The 26,912-nt window shown below is 56.7% G+C and overlaps 2 protein-coding genes across 3 annotated transcripts in view; one reads left to right on the plus strand and one right to left on the minus strand.

The window, feature by feature from the left end:
- TMCO4 (transmembrane and coiled-coil domains 4) overlaps positions 1-9,169 on the plus strand; it is a 63,398-nt gene extending 54,229 nt beyond the window's left edge. Inside the window, exons 14-15 of the mRNA XM_084875245.1 lie at positions 1,942-2,059; positions 8,045-9,169. Of these exons, the coding sequence (XP_084731371.1) occupies positions 1,942-2,059; positions 8,045-8,455 (529 nt within the window). The 3' untranslated portion in view covers positions 8,456-9,169. The remainder of the gene's footprint in view (positions 1-1,941; positions 2,060-8,044) is intronic.
- A 158-nt stretch (positions 9,170-9,327) lies between these two features.
- HTR6 (5-hydroxytryptamine receptor 6) lies at positions 9,328-21,458 on the minus strand. 2 transcript variants are annotated; one of them, XM_084875254.1, is made up of 4 exons: positions 21,440-21,458; positions 20,140-20,977; positions 12,237-12,395; positions 9,328-12,043 (listed from the first exon to the last, which is right to left on the minus strand). In XM_084875254.1, the coding sequence occupies exons 2-4, from the start codon at positions 20,863-20,865 to the stop codon at positions 11,594-11,596; spliced, it is 1,335 nt and encodes a 444-aa protein (XP_084731380.1). In that variant the 5' UTR covers positions 20,866-20,977; positions 21,440-21,458; the 3' UTR covers positions 9,328-11,593. The 2 variants fall into 2 exon arrangements, with proteins under 2 accessions (XP_084731380.1, XP_084731381.1); XM_084875255.1 differs by lacking the exon at positions 21,440-21,458 and having other exon boundaries at positions 20,140-21,004.
- Positions 21,459-26,912: the final 5,454 nt, after the last annotated feature.

The raw sequence follows: 26,912 nt of genomic DNA on the forward strand, positions 1-26,912 counted from the left end.
AAGTGAGGGGAGCATCAGACCAACACTGTCAGACTAAGTACACTAACAAATGTATACTCTACACTGATAAAAGAGAAATATGCAAATTGGCCGTACTTCTGTGACACCCACCAGCCAATCAGGAGTGACTATGCAAATTAACTCAACAAATATGGTGGGTTAATTTGAATATGCAGGCGTGGAGTGAAGACTGAAGCTCGAGCAAAGACTGAAGACTGAAGAGGCTTGGCTTCTCCACTGTGGCCAGAGTGAAGGCCTGGGTCCCAGGTACCAGTGGAAAACCAGTGCCAGCAGCCAGGGAAGGAAGGCCTGTTTACACAAATCTTCATGCAATGGGCTTCTAGTGTACTTCAATAAAGCTCTATACACATCCCTTCACACACACCCCCAGAGCCTAGCCAGGCAAGTGGTGCTGCCCCCTGTGGTATTGGAGGGTCCAGTTCCTCACCAGGACTGCACAGCAGAGCCAGGATGTGAACTCAGGCAGGCCTGTCTCACTTCATGAAGAGAAGGTTTCATCCTGCCTCCCAGGGGGACCCCATGTGGCCTCTGCTCCAGGGACCATGTGAGCAGGAGATGAGGTAGAAGGAGGAGCAGGGAGGACCCACAATGGCTTCAGCCTCTGAGTAGCGAAGGAGCGCCCTTCAATGGGCCGTGTGATGGCCAATCAAGGGTCCAGCTGTGTGATTCATGCCCCAGCATCGCCCGGAGGGCCACTGAGGCAAGGCTTTCTGGACCCCACCCCAGGGAGTTCCTGATTCAGCTCAGGATACAGGAGATGGGACCAAGGCGCAGTCTTGGGGGAAAGAGCCAGGACCGGACACACGGAGGGTGTGTGACAAACGTCACCAAAGGAGCATAGATGTGAAGGACAAAGGAGTGACGATATCAGCTGGAGGGGTTCAGGGGTGCCCCCCGGGGAAAGTGATCCACGCTGAATTTTGAAAGGATGGAAAGTCTCTCTTAGCCCACAGACACTAACAGAGTAGACCACGCAGGAGAGGCCACACCACCCACGAAGGCCCAGAGTAGACGGTAGATTGGTCCCTGAATCTTCTCCAGTGCTCGCGTGGGGGCACTGTGCACATGCGTGCCGTCTCAGTGCATGCTCCACCCACCACTCCCCATCTCAGTGCACGCTCCCCCCTCCCCTCTCTCCCCTGAGAGGAGGCTGAGGCTCAGAGGGGCTGAGCATCTTGTCCAAGATCACACAGTGAACCATCGACCAGGCGGGACTTGAACTGGCTCCAGGTGACCCACTCCGGCAAGAAAGGCAGAGGGGGGTCTTGAAGGCCCATGGTTTGCTCAGCACAGCTTAGAGAACAGGGAGCCTTCTCACCGATGTTCCCATTCTGTTCCTCAGTCCCTGTGAGGGCGCTGTTCCGCTTTGAGGAGAGTGCTCTCATAAGACAAACGTTTCGAAAGAAACGATTCTGACTTTGCTCGTTTATAACTGCCTGCGTCAGAAACAGCAAAGGAAGAATTAAAACTGAACGTGCACCCAGCTCCGATCTATCCACTCCTCCAGGAGGATCAGGCATCCCGGGGAAAGTGGGAACTCCTCTGACCCGAGAACACCTCTCCTGTTCCATGTGCTGACTTGTCCAGAACTTCGCCCAGTTCCCTCATCCATCCACCCATCCATCCACCCATCCATTCATTCATTCATTCAATCATTCATTCAATAGGTGGCCATCTACTGCATTCAGTCAGTTCTCAGCTCTGGGGACCCAGCAGGGAACAAAGCACACGCCTTCCTGGAGCTCCCATGCCCCGAGCAGCACTGCCCAGGGTCCCCTGCGGTTCCCACCCCACGGGTACAGTCAGCGCCCTGGTTTCCCACAGAAACACCAGTCCCACCAGACTCCCCTGGGCTAAGCAGGGCCCCTCCTTGTCCTGGGGCTTCCCCGAGGCTGGCGCTCACCGGTTCTGTGCCCGCAGGGGGGACTGGCTGCTGAGCTTCGTGTACCGCACGTCCTCGGCGCAGCTCCAGGTGGCCGGCCTGCAGCCTGTGCTGCTGGAGGACAGGAGGATGGAGAACATGGACCTGTCCTCTGTGGTGAGTACCCCCTGGCCCTCCCAGGGCTCTGCCTCTGCCAGCCGGGGCACTTCCTGAACCAGGGGCTCTAGCCCCGGCCCATTCCTCACCGTGGAGGGAGAGCATGGCATCGGCTTGGGGGGAGGGGACACCTCTCTGTGCACCATCCCTGGGCCGTGGCTTCATCACCCGGCCCTTTACACGCTTGGCCTCAGCATTATCACCCGCCTATCGCAGGATAGGGTATGAAACTGAGGCTTAGAAAAGTTCCTATCACAAACTAGCACTTAATAGTCTGCACTTGAGCCCCCACAGCCCATGCTCTGCCCCAGGCCTCTCGCCTCCCCCTCTCCCCCATTCCTCCCCCCAGGGTCCCCACCCTGAGTTCCTCACCCCAGATAACTAGTCAGGACAGTCCGCTTTCTCCCAAAGTAACCAGAGGACGCAGGTGGAGGAGACAGGCCAGGCCACGGCAGAAGCACCTGGTTAAAGGGAGAGTCATCCCGGGGCAGACAGGAGCCGGTGGCCCCAGAGGACGCCTTTTCCATCATCCCTCCCCCGACAGACTTGCTTCATAGGATGCAAACCTCACCACAGCCCCCGAACGTAGGTGTGAGGCTTCCCCAAGGCACAGGCTGAAAGCCGAGGCTTGAGACAGCGGGTTCCTATCCCCAGGCCCAGGGCCTGAGCGGCCCAGCTCCCTGTGGGAGTGAGGTGCACTGGGTGACGAGACCAGAAACCACAGGACTCGGAGCGATGCCTCCTGACTCACGTCCAGGGGCCTCCGTCCCACGTAAGGGTTCCTGTGCCCTTAAGGGGATAGGAGAAGTGATATGTGCCTCACCACCCAAGAGTCTCCCTCTGCCAGAGGAGGGACGGCCGTACGTTCCTTTTAAATGAAAACTCCTTTCCATGCCACAGCCTTCGCAAGATCCAGTTTCTGCCCCAGGAAAGCTCCTGAGTGGGATATATTGGGAAGAGCATGGCCATTGGCACCAGGGAGGCATGGCCTAGAATCCTGGTTTGGTCATTGGTATATTGGCTGTGTGACCTTGGGCCAGTTACTTAACGTCTCTGTGCCTGTTTCCTCATCTGTGAACTGGGGGAAATCACCTACCTTCCAGGCAGCGCATGTGAGAGGCTACCAGGGGTCTTCAAACTACGGCCCACGGGCCACATGCGGCCCGCAGAGGAGTCTGATCCAGCCCGCCAGGTTTTTTGGGCAGTGAGCGCAGCCGAGGTGTTACAGTAGGAATTAGTAGTTCATATAGTCCGGCCCTCCAGCTCTCTGAGGGACCGTGATCTGGCCCCCACTTTAAAAAGTTTGAGGACCCCTGGGCTAGGCCAATAGAAGGCCCTCACTTAATCCTAGCTCCCTCCTCTCCTGCCTGCCACCACCTTCCGTTCTGCCCTCTGGCCCGGCAGCTTCCCAGACACCTCCCTCTCTGACTGCCTACAAGGCAGCCTCCCAGCTCTGCCTAATAATAGCTCTTTATCCCATTAGGAGAGCATCACAAAAAGCAGTGCTTTCCTCTTTGGGGCAATTAGAGTAATTAGCATTGCTTTGTGCCGCCCTCCTGTTTTCCTTGAAAATTCTTGCTGGAGGAGAGGCTGCTGGCAAAAGAGTTTCCGTAGGGCTGCTGGGGAAGCCGTTGCTCCCTGTGCTCAGGGCAGGACCTCCGGAGCTGCCTCCTCCCGGGACCACCTGGCCTGGCCTTGGTGCATCATCTCAGATGCCAGCCACCTGCCCAAACGTGGCCTGGGGTGGCCCCTGACCTAAGGGCTGGCCCTGTCGCATCTCAGGGTGAGTGAGGCAGACAAAGGCCAGGCTGCCTCCCAGTGTGGGTTACCATAGGCAGGGGACTCCGCCACCACAGGGGCCAAGTCAGAAGGCTTCTGGGCCAGAGACCTAGCCCAGGGTCTCTGAATCTTCATGTCCCAAAGGAAAGGCCAGCTGGCTTCTAGAACTTATTAGCACAGGCGTGGCATAAAATAGACACTTAACAGGAACAATGGTAGCCAGCATGTGCCAGGTACTGCTTTCCATGCTTCGCAGATCTTAGGGCGCTCCCAGGAAGTACGGCTAGGAAGCCCGTTGTAGAGATGTGGGAACTTAGGCTGCGGGAGGGGACACTGCATGTGAGAGGCAGAGCCAGATGAATCCGGGGAACCTGCCGCAGACCTAGGCTCTTGCCCACAGCATTCCTACTGCGCGCGCGCGCGCACACACACACACACACACACACACACACACACACTCCCCTACCTCTGTGCTGTCCCATCAGTGACCTCTCCCTCTAGGTCAGGGAGCCTGTTACATGTATTGTCTCATTGAAGCCTCACAAAAGGTCACGTGGTATAGGTGTCTCTATTAGCCCCATTTTGCAGATAAGGAAACTGAGGCCCACGAGGAAAGGAGCTTGAAGGTGCCCGATAGGCTTGAAAGGAGGTGTTGGGCAGGCAGAGGTGGGTAGCAGCAGCTTGTTTGGGCAAGTCGAGGCGTCTTGCAAGGCAGGAAACAGGAAGTGCTGAGGCCCATTCATACTGTGTGGATCCGTAACAGTGAGCACCCACAATGTACAGGGCTGGCCGTGGGGAGCAGAGGTGAGTTAGAAGTGGTCCCCGTGCTCGCTAAGCTCAGTCTGTCAGAGAACACAAGCGTGTAAGCAGATGAAAATGATGGGGTGCATGAATACTGTCACAGGGAGCCCAAAGAGGGACCCTAACCAGCGTGGGAAGGTCTAGGGTGGCTTCTCACACTAGTGGCACCCAGCATGTAATGAGGTGAGAGGCAAATTTCAATCAAGACAGACAGGGAGATGATCATAGGCTGAAATCTTATTTAATTATTATTTATTGATTTCAGAGAGGAAGGGAGAAGGAGAGAGAGATAGAAACATCGATGAGAGAGAATCGCCGATAGCTGCCTCCTGCATGCTCCCTACTGGGGATCGAGCCCGAAACCTGGCCACGTGCCCTTGACCAGAACCGAACCCGGGACCCTTTAGTCCGCAGGCTGACATTCTATCCACTGAGCCAAACCTGCTACGGCTAAGCTGAAATCTTGATCCAACATCAGCCACGCCAGAACTTTCCACTGCTAAAGATACTCTTTTCCCGCCCGCCGCCCACCTCCCCCTGCTTCCTCCCTCCCCCTTCTCTTCCCCCCTCCCCCCATCTATAAAACTGGAGCTCTGCCAGAGAGTTCTCCGCCTGGGTCTTTGCAGAATGGCAGCTCAGGAACAGGGTGGGCTGGGACCCTGACCTGTGGCCCCCAAGGACCAGAGCTGTGCCTTCTAGAAAGCTGCACAGCAAATTTCCGTCTGGAATCAGCTGTAGCCAGTGGCCACAGACACCTCCCTCCGTCCTCCCTGCCTGCCTCCGCCCAGCCCTAGCACCACCTTCACCAACATTGGAAAGGGATAGGGAGGCAGTTCTTGCTTGTCCCTGTGGGTCTAGGTTTCTGCTGGCTGGGATGCAGACGTGATGGCTAGAGCTTGGCAGCCACTTTGGGTTCCCACCTAGATCCGCCTAGCTAACGCCCTCCCCTCCACCCCCTGCTTCCAAGGAAACTAAGGTAAGGGAACGTACATTTGTGGCTTGTTTGCATTATATCTTCCCACAGACACCCTGAGGTCATGTGGAGCCCAGAGAGGGGCGGTAGCTTGTCCATGACACATAACATGGGAAGAGCAAAGCCATGTGCTGTGCTGGAGGTGCTGTGAGCATCTCCCTAGTTAATGTCCCTGGAGAACTGTTTTGGGTCCCCCATGGAACATAGCAGTAAGAGGGAGCATATACAGGGTCCCTTGGAAATGCCAGGCCCTTGAACTCTTGTAGCTGTCATTCAGGGTGGGTGTGATGACCCTCATTTTACAGATGGGGACCCGGGGTTCCGGACCTCGTAAGGACTCACCCAGTTACTAGTCAGAGACAGAGCCAAGGCGTTTCTCAGGTCCCAAACTCCGGTTCTAATGCCCACCCTCTGTGGAGGCAGCTGCCCCACCTTGACCCCCACCCTGTACCCAGGACTCTGAGAGGCCCTTCTGTGTGAGTGCTGTCACTGAACACGACTTACACGTTTTGGTAAGAGAAGTAGGCAGGTTCTGGTTATGAGAAAATAACACACTGTACAGGGAGCTATCTTTTTGTGTTTTTGAGAAATGGTTTGCATAAGCCAGTGTGATCGGTGATTCAGATGGAAATGCAGATGTTATCAGCCAAGCCTTTGTGTTGCTTCCTACAGCTCCCCACACCAGCCTTCCCCCCCCCCCCCCCCCCCCCCGGGGTTTCCCTGTCTTTGTTATAAGCAGAGTCTTCCTCTTCAGCCTTGAAGGGAAGTTCTGTCTCAGGTTTACCTTTGACACGGACGCAGACCCCCTACCCTGGCCGGTAAAGCATGGGACTCCAGGGCAGGGAGCAGATCTGAGCTGAGCAGCCTCTGCACGCCGCCTCTCAAGCACAGCACGTGGCTTTCCTCTCCCCGTGCTGTGTGTCATTAAGCAAACCACAGCCCCTCTCTGAGCTTCACTGCCTCATCTGTAAAATGTGAGTGATTTTTAAAATTTTCCTCTCGCTCACTGATTATCTGTGAAGAGAACAGACCTGACTCAAATCTCAGCTCTGATACTTTTCCAGCTGTATGACTTAAGTCACTTTACTTCTCTATGGCTCAATGTCTTCATCTCTAATTAGTAGCCAACTCCTGTCAAGGAGTACATCCAGTGCGTTCATTTTCCGCAACGTATGAAGGACCGCCTGTGTGTTGAGCACGGTTCATTATCACAGTTGGGCATCCTGCATTCTATTCACACTTCTGCTGACACATCTGCACACAGTAAACGGGGGTGTCTCTAGTCTCGGAGGAAGAGGGTGGCACGTCTGAGTTCCTGACCCTTGTCTTAGTGAAGATTCGGGTCCTGTTAACCGAGGCGCCTTTGAAGTGGCTTTAACAAAAAGAATTGATGCTGTCATGTAAGAACAGGACAGAATAGGCTGTTCAGGGCTGGGATGGTGGCTCCATAGTCTTCTGGGGCCAGAATTCCCGGCCTTGCTGCTGTGCAAGCCAGCAGGTGGACTTCGTGAGCTGACTCATGGTCCAACATGGCTGCTGACGCTCTGGCCATCACGTCAGAGTTCCAGCCAGCAGGAAAGGAAATATGGGGGAAAGGAGAGCACGCCCCTTTTAAAGAGACCTCCAGGCGGTACCACATAACACTGCTGCTTCATTCATCAGCCAGAATTGATCGCAGTGCTATGCTCAGCTGCAAGAGAAGAAGGTGTCCAGCCATACACTGAAGTTCTATGACTCAGGGAAACGGGGAGAGTGGGTTGTAGAAGAAGTCTGTGACATAGCTCTGTTGTCAGGCTGGGGCCTTTACAGCAACGGTCTGATGTAGCTACGCTTATTGTCCCCATTTTACAGCTGAGGCAAGTGGAGGTCAGAGAATAAGAGCCAAGAGCTAGCCAAAACTGGTTTGGATCAGTGGATAGAACGTCAGCCTGCAGACTGAAAGGTCTCAGGTTCGATCCCGGTCAAGGGCATGTACATTGGTTGCGGGCACATCCCCAGTAGGGGGTGTGCAAGTGTCAGCTGATAGATGTTTCTCTCTCATCGATGTTTCTAGCTTTCTATCCCTCTCTCTTCCTCTCTGTAAAAAATCAATAAAATATATTTTAAAATTTTTTTAAAAAGAGCCAAGAGCTGGGTGGTGAGCAGCAGAGCCCTTCTGCCACAACTTAAAGCCGCAGAATGAGAACCTCCACTCCAACTATCAGGAGATTCCTTCCTGCCCCCAGAGCAGGACCCAGATTCCATCGTTACTTAATGGGTTTTAGAGCAGCCTTGAACGTAGAGGTTCCAGTCCCACTCTGGACTTCAGAGTCATGGAGAGCTGGATACAGAGCATGTGTGATGGAGGGTGAGGCCCAGGAGCTTAGCTTGGGGCCCTGGGGAGGGCTGGGTTCTGCCCCCCCACAGTGCCCTCATTCACTGTCCTCCTGCAGGTCAGCGGCCACTTGGACTATGGCAAGCAGATGGATGTCATCCTGAAGGCCGTGGGCATTCCCACCAAGCCAGGCTGGGACGAAAAGGGGCTGACGATGGCCCCAGGCAACGTGCCCCAAGAGGAGCGTCGCCAGGCTGCAGCCGCCGCCTCATCGGACGAGACCAGCGACCAGGATGGGCAAACTCAGGGTTCCGCACTCAGAGACGCCTCCCAAGACCCCACGTCCGCTGACCCCAGCCAACCCCAGGTGCCAACGGGGCTGGACCAACCCGAAGGGGCCTCCCTTCCTGCTGCTGCTGCCTGCCCCGCGGAGAACCCCCAGACCTGCAGCCATGGCGTGAGCCCCCACCCACTGGGCTGCCCCAGCTGTGCCAGCAGGAACCAGGGACCCGGCCCGGGGCTGGATTGACCCCACAGGGGACTGGAGCGGTCTTCCCAGATTTCCATACGTGGTGCTCCTCCCCGCCCACCAGGCTCCCCGCAGGAGCTCGGAAGACTTTCCACCATGAAGTGCCTTTCCTAAATGCAGGCTGTGGGGGTGAAGAGCAGGGAATTGACAGGAGGGGGCATTGTAGGGAGACGCTGGCTCCTCCCTGCAGAGTCAACCACGCACAGCTGAGAGCCCTCGGACCCTCTAGGTCACAGCGTGGGGCTGGCTCCCCATCAGGAGGTCCGGGGGGCTCTTTGGGGCCTGAGGTTCCTACCTGCCACTCCCCACACACACACACCTCCATCTGCCTGCCCTCCTTCCACTCCAGGGCTGCCCACCAGCCCACGGGCACCTCTGACACACCTACGGAGTGGGCACCAGAAGGAGCAGGCAGCTGGCTCCCTCTGCTCTTAGGAGAGCCGATCAGACGTGGGCTGTGCACTATGCAACAACAGGGGTGCCAGTCACCCCGATGCTATGAGAGAGGCACCCCCAAAGCTGTACCGCATGGCGGCCCTGGATGTAACTGTTACAGAGCACAGCGAGCAATGCTGAATCCGCGTGCGGTACGGGTGGGAGCTGGGCCTGGTAGCAAGAGTGGGTGATGCGGGGAAGGATTGCCATAGCAGGAGCAGAGGGGATGGTGATGGTGATGGTGAAAATAAAGAAGGGCTACCACCCAGCGAGTATTGACCGTGGATTGCCTCAGTTGGCCCCCGCAGCAACCCGATGAGGCAGCTACTACCGTGTTTCCCCGAAAATAAGACCTAGCGCATGGAAAGATAAGACATCCCCTGAAAATAAGACCTAGCGCAACTTTGGGAGAAAAAATTAATATAAGACACTGTCTTATTTTCGGGGAAACAGGGTAGTACCATTTTCATTTTACACCTGTAGCCACTGATGCCCAGAGAGGTCAGGTGACCTGCTCAAGGTCACACAGCTGGTCCATCTCAAGCGTGGGCCTCTGGAGCCCAGCTCTTAGCCATTGTACCAGGTGCCAGTGGGCTGGACCAACCCGAAGGGGCCTCGCTTCCTACTGCTGCCTGCCCTGCAGAGAACCCCCAGACGTGCAGCCATGACCTGGGCTGCCCCAGCTGTGCCAGCAGGATCCAGGGACCCTGCCCAGGGCTGGACCCTACACCTCTAAGGACCTTCCCCTTTGTTCCTCCCACTGCCCATGAGTGACAGGGCCAGAGGTCGCCCCACACCCATTGTGCAGATGGGCAAATCAAGATCCACACAGAGAAAGTGTTGGCAAGCTCGGGAGCAGGCAATGGGGAGGAGAGATGGGAGGAATTGGTGTTGGAGCTGAACTGGTCCTTAGGGGCATGTGTATTTGTTCGCTCATTTAACAAATATTTACAGAACTCTTGCTGCTGTTAATCCAGACAGCTCATGGGAAACTGAGCCCCTGAGAGGGTAGGTGACTTGGCTGAGGTCCCAGAGCAAACTAGGGGCAGAGTGTGGACATGAACCCAGGTCCCTGTGCCAGGGTCTCTTCCCACTTCCATCAGCAGCATCCCCAGCCCGAGTGGCCCCTCCAGCAGACCCAGTCCACACTCCCGTGAATCCAGTCCACACTGCAGTCGCTGCGGTCAGCTAGTGTTTATTGATAGTCCACTCGAGCAGGCCTGGGGCAGAGGGGAAGCCCCAACAAGCACCATGGACCATCTGCAGCCCGCGGCCAGCAGCCAAGGCCGGAGGCTAATCAGCACCAAGGAGAGTGCCCGGCCACCTGCGGAGAGCCCCCTGGGAGTGTGGGCTGATGGAACCTGGTGCAGGTGGGGAGTAAGAAAAACCTCAGACTGAAGATTAAGATGGCAGAAGGGTACGTGGATGCTGCATGGACACACTCTTGGGAAAAACCTCAGACTGAAAAGGAACCTATAGCAGGCAAAGTCACTGAGCACCCCCTCAACAACGAAACAAACAAAAACCCAGGTCCCTGTGCCGGAGGTCACCTGCCTGCTCGAGGCACCAGCCCACACCAGGGACAGCTCCTCTTCAATCTGCTGACCTGAGTGGCCACCACGCCCTCTTCCCCCACTGACCCAGGGAGTGGGGGCAAGGGGCTGGTTCTGTATCAGCAGGTCTCCTTCTAGGTCCAATGAAGCCCAGGGCAGAGGACACCCATCCCAGATGTTGGGCAAAAAACCACCAGCCACCCCTGTGCCCCAGGAGAGGCAGTGCCATAGCCTGGGAGCTGGGATGGGCTGAAGAAGAGGAGGAAGACGGGGTGGGGGGGAAACAATGGGAACAAATGGCCCTCCCTGGCCCGCAGCCAGAGGCCAGGGGGCTGAACGGCCGGGAGGTTTAACAACCACAGGTACTACCCACTATCTGCCGGGTGCTGGCATCCGATGCTATTGTCCCAGTTCTCATGACAGCCTACGAGGCAGGCATCACTGCCCCAGGTTGCACATCCCACAACAGGCTCAGAGAGGTTAAGTGCAGAGCTAGTCAGTAATGGGCAGGGATTCCAGTTGAGGCCGGCCTGGCTCCCAGGCGCAGGGGCTCCCTGGGAGGCCACACACCTCCGAGGGGCTGCCTGGTCCAAAAACTGTCCAGCAAACCATCCTCAGGGTTAAAGGTCAGCTAACCAGCACACCTCAAACCATGCGCACACACGAGTCCCCGGGGACCTTGCTCACATGTAGATTATGCCTCGGCAGGTCCGGAGTGGGGGCAGAGGTGTGCATTTTCAGCAAACTCCCCGGAGACCATGCCCATGAACTAGAGTCAGAGGAGCAAAGGGCTCAGCCTGCACTGACCCGTCTCTGTAAATGTGTGATCTGATAGAATGTGCAAAAGCCATGGTCTTTGTCCTAATCTGAGCCAAGGGCCCCCTCCCCCACTCCCAGAGCCCTCCAACCATTCTCTACACAAGTTATACCCAGCAGAGCAGCATCCTGGAGACACTGCATGAAGCCAGCGATTACCCCGCAGGTGGAGGCCTGGTGCGGGTAGTGGGGCTGACTCAGTGCCCCCCACCAGAGTTCATAGGGCTCCCGAGAGACCTGCAGCCTCCTGGCCTCAGCCAGGAGCTGGCCCCAGGCCTGGGGGCTTGGTTTCCCCCAGCCAAGCTCCCCCCTGACACCCTAACCACAAGCCCCCTCAGTTCGTGGGGGCACCCAGCAGATGCAGCCGCAGCTGGGGCTCCGCGGGATCCCTGTTGAAGAAGTTGACGGTGGCTGAAGTCCTGGCCGGCGGCAGAGTGTCCCGGGTGGCCTCTCCCGGCAGCAGCAGCCGGGCCGGGAGCTGCAGGCCCGGGGAGCCCCCTGAGCCTGAGTCAGGGTCGGAGTCGGAGTCTGGGGGCAGGGGCAGGGGCAGCACATGCTGCAGGCTCAGGCCCGGCCGGGCGCCGCTGTGGGAGGTCCGCATGGAGGGGGAGGCCGCGCTGGCCCGGGGCTCCTGGGGCCAGTGGGGGCAGGGCAGCAGCTTGCCCAGGGCCCGCTTGAAGTCCCGCATGAAGAGGGGGTAGATGATGGGGTTCATGGTGCTGTTGCAGTAGCCCAGCCACGTGAGGACATCGAAGAGGCCTGGCGAGACGCAGTCGCACACAGCCTGGAGGGAAGGGTGTGTCAGGTCTGCGCTCGGGGCAGGAACACAGACCCCCCACCCAGCACAGCCGGGACAGACACAGCCAAACAGCCCATGAGCAGCAGCCCACCTCCCTCCCTCCGTGACTGGGCTGCAGTGGGGCTTGGGGGCCTCCCCAGCGAGGCCTGGACTCCCCTGCCCCCTGCAGTGGCATTACCTGGGCTATGTTGGCCACAAAGAAGGGCAGCCAGGTGACAAAGAACATGCCCAGCAGGATGCCCAGGGTCAGGCTGGCCTTCAAGGCCTTCCTGCTGTGCTTGGTGGCCAGACGCCTGCTGTCAGCTGACTCCATCCCTGGGCGTGGGGTCCTGGGCGCCTGCGGAAAGGAAGGTCACGTGAGTCAGCGGAGAGAGAGAGGGCCCAGGCCTGACCCTGATCCCCTCCACAGACTGAGCCTCAACCCTAATTCTAGACTGGACCCCAGTATCAGCAATAAATTGAGTCCTGATCATTGACTCAGTCCTGATCCTTGACTCAGCCCCAACTCAGCCCTAACCTGAGGCCTGACCTGACTCCAGACCAAACCCTGCCATCAGCCATGAACCAAGGACTGATTGATCCCTGAAGGCTTCCATAGACTAAGTCCTGTATAACCACGGTGTCAAACTGAGCCTCAACCGGGGACCAGACTGAGCCAACCTTAGCCCCAGACTGAGCCCTGACCCCAGCGATAGACTGAGCCCTGATCCTGACCCAGCTCTTCCCAACGAGCTCTAGGAACTGCTGTGAGACAGAGCGACACTGCCCCAAACACAAACCAGTTCCAAAGACCCACGCTCCATGCAAAGGACAGCTCTGCACAGGCCGGCATGCACGACCGTAAGCCCCAGCACCCCCCAAAGCCTTTGGCGCTGCAAGAATTGATTGCAATTGAAGAGTATTTGACAAGAGCCCCTGCTGCTGTCCAGGACGTGGCAATCTCTTTGTATATGGGTTCTGTCCATGGTTTGGAGTAAGGTTTTGTTTGCTTGCACTGTTACCCTCACCCTCCACAAAATAAAGTGCTATTTTGAAAACACTTTGCAGACAGCAAACGTTTACAATGAAATGTATTATAATGTAGTAGTGGTGCTCATGACCTTGGCATTGCACAGCTCAGATTATGTGTGCGCTGGCAGACGTCTCCATTCCCGAACACAGACTTGAAGAGCAGGGGTGTGGAGAGGAAGGGGGAGAACGGGGCTGCCCCACAGCAGCCATCGGAAGGGGGACAGGGGCATGAGATTATGACTTTGAAAACTGGGGGTCCGCAGCCCCAAAACATGAAAATGTCTCCCTGAACTGGATGATCCTTCCACCCAGAAGTTCCCATAACTGTTTCAACCTCATGAGCCCACCAAGAATCTAATGAAATAGACACTACTCCCCAGAAAACTAAAAGCTCCATTTTTACACATAAATGTGTAAAAAAAAAAAAAAAAAAAATTAAAATTTTTTTAAAAAACATTCCCACAATTCCAGGAGCTTCTGAGACCATTGTAAGGTCCACTCATGAACCGCTGAGGGTCCATGGAGTCCTCCCCTAAACCACAGGTTGTAAGCAATTTGGATTTTCATATATAACATGTACACAAAGTGAGACCTGCCTACAGAATGCCCCCAACATTTCCTAAACTGCAGCTTAGTTCATGAGGCAGCCAGGAGTGGGCTGGGTATAGAGAGATGACAGAGTCAAAAGGAGGCAAGAAGGGAACCAGATTCCCAAGCAACCTTCCCAAATGGAAAGGGGGCGGAAGAGACAAAGCCAGGATGTGTCAGCCCCATCACATTAGCACAAAAAAAGTCAATCCCCCCACATGCTCTCAGATTCAGGACACCCCACCACCACCACCACACACACACACACACACACACACACACACACACACACACACACACACACACCTTCCAGCCTTGCCTTCCCCAGCCTCTTCAAAGAAGCAGAGTCTTTGTTCCTGTCCATGGTGCTGAAACACCAGCTCCCTACTATCCACCTATAGGATCAGGGGGTCTGATTCTGAAATGTCAGTGGGCAGGAGGGGAGACATGAAGCACACGGCAACTGCCAGCCCTCGGTGTGTTTGCCCAGGTGAAGCCTGGTTATAGGATTATCAAGGACAAATTCACAAAGAGCAAACAAGGAGAGGCCCCTGCTCCCTCCCTCTTGCCTCTGTGGGGCAGCGTTGGGCACAGGCAGGGCTTTTAAGACAAGGGACCTGGCTTCAAACCATGCCTCTACCACTTACTCACACTGTGGCCTTGAGTCTCTGTTCCCACATCTGTAAAGAGGGAGAAACAACTCAGCATACGGAGTCGCTGTGGGGCTGGGGTAATAAATGCATGCACAGTGCCCAACACAAAGTGCTACGTACATGGTAGCCCTGATGTGAGCTCAGGGTGAGTGTATGAGGTTGGAGAAATTTCAGCACCCTCGGGAGCCGGGTCCTTCTGCCAGCAGCTCTGGCTCCCCAAAACAGCACAGACGTCAGGACAAATGCTCTGACTCACAGGGCTGTGGCGAGGCAGAAGGGCAAGCAGGCGGGGGTGGGGATCTGCTTTTCTCTTTCCTCTTCTCGTTTTCTCTCCTCCAGAGTGGTCTCCACATGGCTTGTGTGGCCCCACCATGGACATCCGGGAGGAGAAGCTCCTGCTTCCCCCAAAGAATCTCCTCGGAGCTGCCATGCCTTCGAATTGATGCCATCAATGGGGACAGATCACAGGGGAGGAGGAGCCACCATCTCCAAAAGCCCCCCCCCCCATACAGGAACCCCTCTGAGACCTGGTGACCTGGGGCAGGAGAGAGGCAAGAGAGAGCCTTGGTCCTCTCAGAGCTCCAGGGCATGGGCACTAAGGGAGAGACCTTGGGGGCAATCACCAGGGGAGAAAGCTCTGGAAATGGAGTGACAGATCATCTGAGACTACCTCTGTGCTCTCCCGTGGAGAAGAGAACAATCGTAGGCGGTTTTTTTTCTGCTCTTCTCCCCAACAAGTTGACCCAAGAACACAGGCAGAAGGGAAGAAAGGAAGGAGGGTTCCTTCCCAATGTCACATTGTGCCAGAACAAGGTCATGAGCCAAAGCATCAATGACCCCAAATCAGCACTGTGACCCCATTTACTGAGCGCTAACTATGCACCAGCATTTGATATCCATGGTGCCGTTCCGTCTTTACAGGAGGCGCGTGCTATTATCTCCATGTTGCAGAGGAGGTTCAGAGAGGCAAAGTAACCGCAGATTTGTGTTGAGTCAGGGGCCAACGTCATTTCTGGCTCCAGGATCTGCACTTCTTCTGCTTCACCATCCCGCTGCCATTTGGGGGGGATGCATCCATAGGCCATAGTCAGGGTGTGGCTGCAGAAACCCTACTGCTGTCACCAAGAGCCCCTCACAGGGCAGGAGCCAATGGCAACCGTCAGCCCACACCCCAGCCTCTGGCTGATGCCAGCCTCCCCCTCCCCACTCCTATCTGCCCCATACCCACCTCACGGCCCCTCGTGGTCACATTGTCTCCACATGTCCCTTATACGTGTCCATGACAAGCGTGACTGTCAGAGGGCAGCCTCCTGGAGCAGCGGTCCCCAACCTTTCGGGCCTCATGGACCACCAGTTGGTGACCACTGACCTGGAGGACAACCTGGCAGTGCCTTCCCAGTGGCCAATTTCGCTCACGGGTGACAATATTCATAAGCACCCGCACAGGTCTGCACCCTCGGCAGGTATAAGAAGGTGTCCCACGGCATTATTCGTGATAGAAAAAAAAAAAAAAGGCAGAAATGGCCTAAATGTCCATCAGGAGAGCAGTTAAATAAACCATGGCACATCCCACTGCAGAATACTAACAGGCTTCAAAGAAGTCATGTCCTGCCTGGCTCAGTTGGTTGGGTGTTGACCTTCCACAAGGCACTTCACCTCTCTGTGCCTCCGTTTTCCCATCTGCAGAATGGCAATCACAATAGCATGGACCTCAGATGACTGTGGTAAGAATTAACTGAAGTAAGAGAGTATGCAGTGAGTTACTCAGGCAGAGCCTGGCACATGGTGTGTGCCATGTGTTCGCTATGCTGTTGTTGGCTGTTGTCAGTGTCCAGTTTACCTCTTGGATAATGGTGATGATGATGATGATGATGATGATGCTGGTGGCATCGATAGTGTTTTTTCCTAGAAAGGCTCAAAAGGGGGTGAGCTCCCCAGAACCATTTTTACCACAAGGGGAAAGGAGAACATTTGTTGAGCACTCTGTGTGCCAAGTGTACATATATCATCTTATTGGTTCTTCTCTCAACCTCAGGTGCTAACTAGCATTACCCCAGGGGCATAGGGAGTTGGAGGACTTGTCTGAATTCATCTGGGTGTGATGGCAGGATTTGAGCCCATGACCAGCCAGACACAGGCTCCTGCTCCCAGCCCTGGCTCCACAAGGTCGCCTCAGACCCAGCAGCAGCCAAGCCTGCCCTGCTCGACACTGCTCCTCCATCAGCCTCTCCCCAGTCCAGCCCCTCCTCTCCCTCTGAGATATTTCTGTGATCACAGCCTCCCCCTCTGAGGAGGAGGAAGCAGAGATGGAGGAGATGGATTACTAAGACAGAATGATGCATTGCTGGGTGAGGGAGGGTGGGAAAGCTGGGGAGGAGGGAGGGAAAGGAGAAGAAAGTGATGGGAGAGAAGTGTGCAGAGGAAGCTGGAGGGACGCAGGAGGAAGAAAATGGGGTGAAATGGAACTGAAGGAGAGAAGGGGAGAAAGACGAGGTACAGAGGAAGACGATGGGGAAGGGGCTGTGGACCGGAGACACGGGATCCTGGCAGACAGAGGAGCTGAGGAAGCAGAAATGGCCAGCAGGGCCTCCTACTCGCTCCCATCATGCTGAGCTCCCTCACGGGTCCCTCTGGAATCTCCAAAGGATGAGCCCCACTCCCACTGGGGCCCATTCTCCTCTCTCTCTTCCTCCCCGCCCCCCCACCCCCAATTCAGGCAGCCTCTTACTCTGACATCACCACCTCCCACGCCCACAGTCTCTGCCTCAGCTCTAAGCATGACCCCCTTTCTCACAGCCCCTCGGGCCCAAAGGCCGGGCTGAGCCACACGTGGCTTTTCCAATCCCGTTCGCATCAAGATGTAGGTGTGGAGAGGGGAGGGGTGAGAAAGAAGATGCTCGCCCTGCTCAGCTCCCTGATCTCAGCCCAGAGGCGCTGGGACTTCAGGGACTCGTGTCCAACTCCCTTGCTTCTGCGGGGAAGCCAGAGGCTGGACTGGGGCGGGAGGTAAGGGCTAACTGGGGCTGAAACAGGAGGAAAGAGGCCCAGCGTGCCCCGGCTTTTGTTCATTCTCATCAGTTGCTGTAAGTCCAGGCACTGAGAGAGCCTCCACCCTCTGGTCTCTCGGACAGGACTGTCTGAGTGGGAAGAAAGGGGTCATGACCCGGGAGGCCGGAACAGAGGCCACATCCCAGAAGCAAAGTCCCAAACACAGCTATTCTCCAGGCAACATGGACCACGGCACCGGAAGGCCTGCTTAGGAGCCGGGTGGTTTGGGAAGCGAGGGGAGAGGCGGGGTCTGGCTCTTCCACACTCAAACCAGGAGAAAAGGCCTCCCGGGAGCAGGAGGAATCAGCACAGACACATTTCTGATGGGAGAGGCCCAGGGTGCTGGCCTAAATGATCCTCCCAGCACTCGTTTTAGGACTCCCTGTGCCCTCCTTGCTTCAGTTTGCAAACGCAGGCACAGCGACTGACAGACTCTGCATGTCCACGGGTGAGGTGCAGAGCTTCGTGGGGGGTGGGCGGGGGCTTGAAGTGGTAAATGGACATCCTGTGAAATAACTGAGCCACAGAGTCGGAACATCCGCTCTCTGCTTACGTCACGAGAGAGCCTCATGTGGATGCTCCTTTGGCTTTACCATCCGTCTAACACTCAACAAAGAGGAAGCCGGCCGAGGCTCCGGCACTGACCAATGAGCTGGTCTTGGGAACACTGCTGGTTCTGCACCCTCACGGAAGCTGTGTCTGATCGCCTTCTATTTATGGCAAAGATATTGATTTTCCATTTCCGGAAGAAACAAGTTCCCTTCCTAAACAAATGCATGGGAGTAAAAAGATAAATGAGGTGATTTAAAGAAAATACTAAGCGCATAGGAATGAAGTGGCTTGAAGAGTGGGGGAGAGGAGGGGAGGTAAGGCAGGAACCAGAGGTGGTTCCCTGTGCCCGAGGTTCGGGACACGTTCCTTTACAAGAACCCAAGGAGCGTAGGGCTGGCCCGTGGCAGTTCTTCCTACTGCTAAAGAGCCAAGCCAGGGCCACAGACACCTGCCGAGACTCCAGAATGTCCTCCAATGAGCACAGATAGGGGGAGAGAGCAGGCCTGCAGGCAGGACCTCCTGCCCGCCCAGCCCCCACCCAATTCCCTATTCACCCAGTGACCCTCAAGGCACCTCCCACCCCATCCTGCAAGAGCCTCTTCCACCTGAAGCTACACCAAGATGAATCTGGAGAGCCCAGCTTGACACTTCCTCCGGCGTGTGACCTAATTCTCCGGGGTTCAGGTCTGGTCAGTCTAAGCCCCACCCCTCGGGTGGACAGCAGGACTCAGGCAGCATGTGGAGCGCCTCCCCCAATCACAATGACAGGAAGCATGAGCGTGTGCAGTGGAGATCAAAACCGACCCAGACATTCCCGTCCTCATGGAGCTTCCATTCACGTGGGGAGACAGACAAATCACACAGGTCAACAGCCAGTCAGGCAGGACGTGGGTCCACAGAACGGCCTCGAGGGGGAGGTGACCTGTGAGCTGAGAAAGTCAGGCAAGGGGAGCTCTGGGGGGACATTTCCAGGCAGAGGGAACAGCAAGTGCAAAGACCTTGGCCCAGAAGTCAGCCTGGCACCTTCAAGGAGCCGCCAGAAGAACCATGTGACTGGTGCAGAGAGAGGGAGGAGGGGAGGTGAAGTGGGAGAGGTCGCAGGACAGGTTCCTGAGGCCAGATCCTGACATGGACACACACACACACACACACACACACACACACATACTAGAGGCCCAGTGCACAGGGAGTGGGCCTAAGCCACCAGTTGAGCATCCCCTGAAGGGTCCTTAGCACCACTGGGAGGCGAGAGGCTCCTGCCACAGCCACTGTGCTCGCCAGCCATCAGCTCTGCTTCTGGCTGAGTGGCACTGCTCCTGTGCGAGCACACTGACCACCAGGGGGCAGCTCCTGCATTGAGCGTCTGCCCCCTGGTGGTCAATGTGCTGTTCAGTTGATTTGCATATTAGGGTTTTATTATATAGGATACACACACACACACACACACACACACACTTTTTAAAATTGATTTTAGAGAGGAGGGAGATAAAAATAGAAATATCAATGATGAGAGAGAATCATAGATTAGCTGCCTCTTGCACACCCTACACTGGGGATTGAACCCTCACTGGGAATTGAACTGTGACCTCCTGGTTCATAGGTTGATGCTCAACCATTGAGCCACACCAGCCGGGCTGGGTCTCCTCTTTACCTTGACAACAACAGGGAGCCATTGGAGGGTTTGCAGCAAGATAGTGCTGGGGTCACTCTTTTTCTCTCCTACTCTGACTCCTGTGCGAGAAATGGAGGGGAGCGGGTCTGGAGGAAGCAGGGAGCCCACGGGAGACTCTCGAAGGCCCCAGGTAAGACGCATCAATGGCTTGGCTTAGGAAGCTGGCATTGAGATGGCACGTGTGTGAAAGACAGCACCAGCAGGTCTCGCTAATGAGTCCCACGATCAAGGGGAGAAAATCTTTCTATGTTTCTGGCCTGGGATGTCATGACGGTGCCACCGCCATCATGGGGGAGACCCAGGAACCGATGGGAGGCTTGGGTGCCCTGAGTTCCCTCTTGTAGGTGTCACCTCCCAGCAGTCTGCCGCACCTCCGCATGCAGCTGTCCTGTGGACAGGCCCGCACCGAGTCTGGAGTTCAGAGGAAAGCTGGGGGTGGCGGCTCGGACCTTGCCAGCAAGTGTACACATACTAAGAGACAGACGCCCCAGGAGGTATCCAGGGGCTGCTCCTGTCTCTCCAACCCGCCAGCCCCATCTCCCCGGGCACCCCGGTACCTGTGACGGCTCCGAGGCCTGGCCGGCCATGCCCGTGGCCGCGCCGGTGGCGAGGGAGGCCACCTGCAGGGCCTGCCTGCGGGCCGCCAGCAGGATCCGGCAGTAGGTGAAGCAGATGGCGCCCGAGGGCAGGAAGAAGGTGAGGCCCGACGCCACGAGCACGAAGGGCAGGCTGGCCAGCAGGCGGCACTGGCCCGGGGCGGGCGCCCGCGCGCGGCCCAGCTCGTGCCAGCCCAGCAGCAGAGGCAGGAAGGAGGCGAGCGCTGCCAGCGACCAGGCGCCCAGCACCAGCGCCAGGGCGCGCGCGGGCGTCATGCGCAGCTTGTAGCGCAGCGGCGACAGGATGAGCAGGTAGCGGTCCAGCGAGATGAGGCAGAGGTTGAGGATGGAGGCGCTGCAGCACATCACGTCGAAGGCGGCCCAGAGCCGGCACAGGCCCCGCGCCAGCACCCAGCGCCCATACAGCGCGTTCAGCATGGCCGGCGGCATCACCACCAGCCCCACCAGCAGGTCGGACGCGAAGAGCGACACCAGAAAGCAGTTGGACGTGTTGCGCAACGCGGGCTGCGAGCCGATGAGGCCGATGAGCAGCGCGTTGGCCGCGGCGGTCAGGGCGATGACCACGCACAGCGCGGCCGCCACCCAGCCGCTGCCTCCGGCGCCCGGCGCCGGCCCCGACCCCCAGGCCGGGGTGCTGTTGTGCGCGGGGCCCGGCTCTGGCACCATCGGGGCGGCCGGGCCGTGAGACCCACGAGGGGAGTCCTGAGGATGGCGAGGACCTGACGGTGCGGAGCCTGGAGGGGCGTCCTGGGTGAGATCAGACCCCTTCCCCGCCTCTCTGGACAGGTGGGAAGAGAGGGATGGGGAGATGAGTCCAGGGCAGGGACCCAGGAGGATGGAGAGGGGTCTGTTACACAGGCGTCCTCGGCTGAGGGCAGGGGCACCCGGATAGAAGGGTAGGAAGTTTGGGAGGGGCCCCTGATGGGGAGCAGAGCGCCTCACAGGGCGCAGGATGGCTCCTGGAGGGTCAACGGGTGAGCGCAGGGGCCCCTAGAAAGGGCGGTGGGATGGGGGAAGGGCCGGGCCCCGGGGAGGTAGGCGCAGAGGGCAAAGGGGCGCTCCCCGAGGCCGGTGTGCGCTGGTCAGGGCCGTGGCGCTCGGGGTCGCGGGGTGGGGCCCCCCGCGGGGAAGCCCGGGGTGGTCTGCCCGGCCCGCCGGCGGGGACAGGGCAGCGGCGGCCGCGCCTCCGTCCCTCCCCTCCGGCCGCCCGGCCTCCGCCCGCTCCGCCCGCGCTCGGTACCTGGGCGCTCGGCGCTGCTCCGCCGCCGGGACTGCGGCAGCCGGGCCCGCGGGGCTGCGGGGAGCGGGCCGCCCTCCGGGCAGGCGCCCAGGGAGCCGGGAGGGGTGCGCGGGGCCGGCACGCGCGCAGTCGGCGGCTCTACCCGAGGCGCGTGGTCCTCGCTCCGCGGAGCCTGCGCCCCTCCGAGCGGGGGGCGGGGAGATCCGCGCCCTCGCCTCGCGGGCGGGCGGGGCCCCCGGCACCCCAGGCCTGTGGAGGGTCGATCGGAGCGCCCCCGCTGCGGCAAGTCGCCTCCCCAGCGGTGGCAGCCTCACCGGCCCCGCGCACCCCTCCCCGGCCCCGCGCACCCCTCCCCGGCCCCACACACACCTCTCCGGCCCCGCACACACCCCTCCCCGGCCCCGTGCACCCCTCCCCGGCCCCGCGGACCCCTCCCCTCCCCAGACCACACGTGGCAGCGGCGCAGGAGGAACTCGGGGGAGGAGGCTGTGGCCCGCCTCTATCGAGGACAGCCCCCAAGGCGGGTCTGCGCGCCCGCCCGCAGCCCAGGCACCGCACTGTCAGCGGGAACCCAGCGGAAGGTACTGGACAGATCACTGGACACCCGCATGTGTGCACACACATATACACACATGCACACATATTGTATAATATAGATAATGCTTACCCATACTCCCTCAGACCTTCAGGTAAGCAGCAGGTCCCCTCCTCCTGGAGTCCTTTCAGCCCTTTCCAGCCCTTTCCCCTCCAGCGTCAGGCGCTCAGGAAGCAGCCCCCGGCCTGCTGGCACTCCGGAGTGTGGACAGATTTGGGAAACTCCAGGCCAGGTGTCGGGGGTGGAATCACTGCAGGCAGAGGGGTGGGGTTGTGGCCCCGCTGTGTATCTCTTCCCCCGGGCTGAGAGTCCCCATCACACTTCACAGACTAATACTGTGAAACACTTACTGAGCACCTGGTGTGATACTGTTCTGACCCGTGGACACACAGTAACCAAGACAGAGACCCCAGCTCTGTGGAGTTTACATTCCAGCGGAAGGAGACTTGCTAGAGAAAAAAACGGTCATGGAGAGCAATATAAAGGAAATGTAGAGAGTGTGGGCAGAGGTGGGGGTGGGGAGAACATGTTTCTGCCCCCCCCCCCCCATAGAAACTGAGAAGCCATGCCTCTGAGCGGGAGGAATAAAGGTCCCTTTGCCTTTCCAGGTTCTTCCAGCTGGTCTCATAATCACATTGACGTGGGGCAGATTAACAAGAGAAAATAACCGAACTGAATTGCGTATGCACATATGGGAACCCCGCCCGCGTCAGGGGTCAGAGACAGACGGGGCAAATGGAGTCTGTGACATCTGAGCTGAGGGTGAGGTTAGGGCCTCCGGCCTCAGAGGGTGGAGGGCCCTTCACAGATGAGTAAGGAGAGCAGGTGCGCGGTAATCAGATGTTCTCCCTGCCATACAGTGAGGTCAAACAAAAGGTTATTTCTGGAGATAACTGGTATTATGGGCAGGGCGCCAAATTTGATTTTTTTAAGGGAGAGGTCCAAGTTTCTCTTGAGCCCAGAGGGTCTCGATTGCCTTCTGCTCAAGAGAACATGCATGCTACAGAGGCGCATCCTGCAGCCATTTCCACATGTGAGTCCTGCTATGTTCCAAAGACTCCGTTACATTGCTCTGACTATAAAAATGCTGAGAGAGATGCAACACGGGGGTTCAGAGCTTCACCCAAGTGGAACTGAAACCTGGGTCTGTTCAACACCCCAAACAGAAAAACCTTTAGACCCTAGAGCACCCTTCAGCCACCCATCAGCCACTGTATTTGTTGCTCAGAGCCCCCATCTTACCCACAGATCAGTGGATGCAGCTGGGGGAGGAGGCCTGTTGTCCCTCCCATGCCACCCGCACCACCCCTACCTACAGTTTCTGCCAGGCCCCCAGGAATAGGGTGTCATATACCAACGTCATAAAGACCAGACCTGGGGTCCCATTTCTGTGGCTCACCAGCTCTGTGGACTTGGGGCTAGCGGCTCCATCCCCTTGAGTCACTATTTTTCTCGTCTGCAACTTGTCTCATGTCAGTTTGATGACTGGACCAGATGGGAGGACCTAGAAAGGGAGAGGAGAATTTCTCCCTGCCACCTCACCGGGTTGTTGAGGGGAGGATGTGACTCTGGTGTAATCTGTGAACTTGATGGTGCTGTGTCAGTGCTAGCTGTTGGCCTCAGTCTTCCCATCTGAACAATGGGAATGCATTCAGCTCCGCAGAAAATCCTTCGGCCCAGGGATTCCTGGCTGACCAACAGCAAACCTATGACGCACTGTGCACAGCAGATCTTGGAGCCCAGTGACGTGGGTTCGGAATCCTGATTCTGCTCCTTGCTCTGTGAACTTGGCAAAGCCGCTTCGGTTCTCTGATACTCTGAAATTGGGGTGGTAAAGATGTGGACAGAATGAGCATTTAAGCCATTCCACCCATGGGGGCTGCCTGATCAATTTTAGCTTTGAAAAATTCACGGACTATAGTGGAATAGAATATTAGTCCCTCTGCTTTAACATTTGCTGTAATGTTTGATAGCCTTTATTTAAAAAAAAAGACCTAAAGAAAACATGACAAACACGTTAATATTTGTTCATTCTGGGTGACAGAGTCACAAATGTTTGTTATATTATGATCTGTACTTTGCTATAATTTAAAATATTTTTTTTTCAAGATTGGGCCTGGGTGGTGGTGCCACCTAGTGGCCATGCTGTTACTAGCTTGAATTTCAGAACTTTTCAGAAGTTCTTCCTGTGTGTGCTTCTCAATCTATCATTTCATGATAAATTAATAATGTCCGAGCTGAAATCGGTTTGGCTCAGTGGATGGAGCGTCGGCCTGCGGACTGAAGGGTCCCAGGTTCAATTCTGGTCAAGGGCATGTGCCTCAGTTGCAGGCACATTCCCGGGGAGTGGGGGGGTGCAGGAGGCAGCTGATTGATGTTTCTCTCTCATCGATGTCCCTAACTCTCTATCCCTCTCCCTTCCTCTCTGTAAAAAATCAATAAAATATATATATTTTAAAAAAAATAATGTCCGAGACTTCCTTAACACTTTAGGGTACAGAGGGGCCTTCAAAGATGCTTAGGATGGTTACTCCTAGCCACGGGCTACTCTCTTCCTAGAGAAGGCGGGTGACGCAAGGAACAGCTGAGCCTTAGCGTCCTCTGCCCCAGGCCCCCGCTTTTGTCAGCACCTGGAGAACCCAGAGAGCTCCCGTTACAGACATGGAGACACCGCGGTCCCGGGAGGGTGTGACCTGCACAAAGCTGCCCTCGCAGAACACATCAACCGAATGAGTGAACTGCATGATGGGCCTGTTGGTTTTGCTCCCTGCTGTATCCTCAGCACATGTCAGGCTGTCAGTAAATACATGTCCAATGAGCGCATGAACAAAACCATCAGCCCAAAAAGCCGTTATGGGCCGATCACTCACGCTCAATATTTTAATGGTGGCTGGCAGTTACCGAGGTCTTCTATCCTCCAGACACTGTGTCAAGCTTTACACGTACATTGATGGGTGGAAAGCTGTGCCATGACCCTGAGAGGGAAGAAGATGTGATCATGATTCCCCGTGTTAACTGAGCCCCGGAGATCCCTAGTGACTGGCTCAGGATCACACAGCTAAAGAGTGGCCCTGCCAGGATTTGAACCCAGGCAGACTGGCTTTTCCCTGAGGCTTGGAGCTAGAGAAAAAATAAAATAAAATAAAATAGGTGGGGCTTGTTGGCTCCATAGGAGGCTAACCAGGCGGGGAAGCTGGGGCCAATTATCGGCCCGACCCGAGAGGGGCCTGCATGACAGGCCGTGTGCCAGTGCTAATCCCTGCAAAGATTTTAATCCCCTGCGGGTGAGGGGGCGGGGGGGGGGGTCCGCTGCAATTTTTCTTTTCTAAGCCGTTGTGGTTCCGTTTGAGGTTGGCGAAGAGAAAAACTGGCAGCCACCACTTGACATCTCACTCGGATTGGCAAACACACAGCTCGCCACGCGCCTCCAGGCCCTCCAATATGGCCCCGCCCACTTGCGGCTCCCAATCCAATCAGCTGCGTCTCAGCGGCGTGGCCCCGCCCCTTCCGTGTGACCCCGCCTTTCCAGACTTTGCTCCTGCCCCACTCTGGCCTCCACCATCTCCTGCCTCAACTATTGCAGTTCCCAGCTGCTCTCCAGCCTCCCCCTCTTCCTCCCGCGAGCCTGCTTCTATTCTTGCTGAAACTCAGACACTCCTGGGGCTCTTCCTGCAGAGAGCATGAGGCCTGGGCTCTGACCAGCATTCCCAGGCCTGCCACCGCCCCCCCCTCCCACAACCCACCTTCCTGCTGTCTTTCCAAGCAGTCTCTTCACTTCTTTATGTTTCTGTGGATGAATTTATTCCCTGCCTTGTTCCATACACAGGATGGAGGCAGTTCCTGACCAAGACACAGCCGGCCAAGGGCTCAGGTCTCCGAGGCCCAGCACCAAAACCAAGCCCCAGTAAGCAGGCCTCTCATTTGGACCTGGACTCTGAGTCCTCGGAAGCCCCCGGGGCTTTCTCTGCACCCCCCCCGAGAGGGTTCTCACCTCAGGCCATATAGAAAGACTATTAATATGGCCAGGACTTGTCCCTCCAAGACGGAGGGTCACTGAAGTCTGCATGCAGGAGGTGCCATTCTTGAGTTGGGACAGTCATAAATCACAACAGCGCAGGGAGCAGCCATGAAAGAAAGGCTTGGGACACGAAGGAAGTCGTCACTAGGGGGCGCCAGATTGGACTCCCAGGGCTTTAAGGACCTCATTTTTCTCATTAGCAAGATAAGTATTTCCCAGGAATTAGGAATAATGTATGTAAATTGCCGGGTATGCGGTGTTTACAGCAGTGTGTGTGAGGAAGAAAGGAGATCATGGCCCCCACGCTGTCCCCTTCCAAAGGAGAACTGGGAGGGGGGAGGAGCCCAAGCTCAGCTGCATGGGGCTAACGTGACCAAATTTGCAGGGTCACCGTGCGGTGTCAGGACCATCCCACAGCAGGTAATTGAGAACTGGCACCTACAGAGCGATTAGCCCAGACTGCCTGGAGTTGAGTCCTATTGGCGACATTTCTTACCTGGATGGCCCTGCAACACTACTTACCCCTCTGCACTTCCCATGCCTCATCTGCAAAACAAGGGCAATACCCGCGCCACAGAGTGGTGGTGAGGATGGTGAGCTATTTATGTCAACTGTTTAGCACAGCACCAGTTGGCATGTGTATGTGTGTATGTGTGTGTTTAGCACAGCACCAGTTTGTGTGTGTATGTGTATGTATGTATGTGCATACATATATTTTTAGCACAGCACCAGTTTGCATGTGTATGTGTGTGTGTGCTTAGTACAGCACCAGTTTGCATGTGTGTGTGTGCTTAGTACAGCACCAGTTTGCATGTGTATGTATGTGTTTACGTGTATTTTTAGCACAGCACCAGTGTGTG

The sequence above is a fragment of the Pipistrellus hanaki genome (assembly GCF_964339955.1).
Source record: "Pipistrellus hanaki genome assembly, chromosome: 2".
In the NCBI taxonomy this organism is placed as follows: domain Eukaryota; kingdom Metazoa; phylum Chordata; class Mammalia; order Chiroptera; family Vespertilionidae; genus Pipistrellus; species Pipistrellus hanaki.

Bases quoted from the DNA above. Each gene is read 5' to 3' on its own strand.
- HTR6 (XM_084875254.1), bottom strand. From the start codon at position 20,865: ATGGTGCCAGAGCCGGGCCCCGCGCACAACAGCACCCCGGCCTGGGGG. The intron at 12,396-20,139 runs GTACCGGGGTGC...TCCTTTCCGCAG, and splicing joins AGGCCTCGGAGCCGTCACAG to GCGCCCAGGACCCCACGCCC. The intron at 12,044-12,236 runs GTAATGCCACTG...CCTTCCCTCCAG, and splicing joins TTGTGGCCAACATAGCCCAG to GCTGTGTGCGACTGCGTCTC.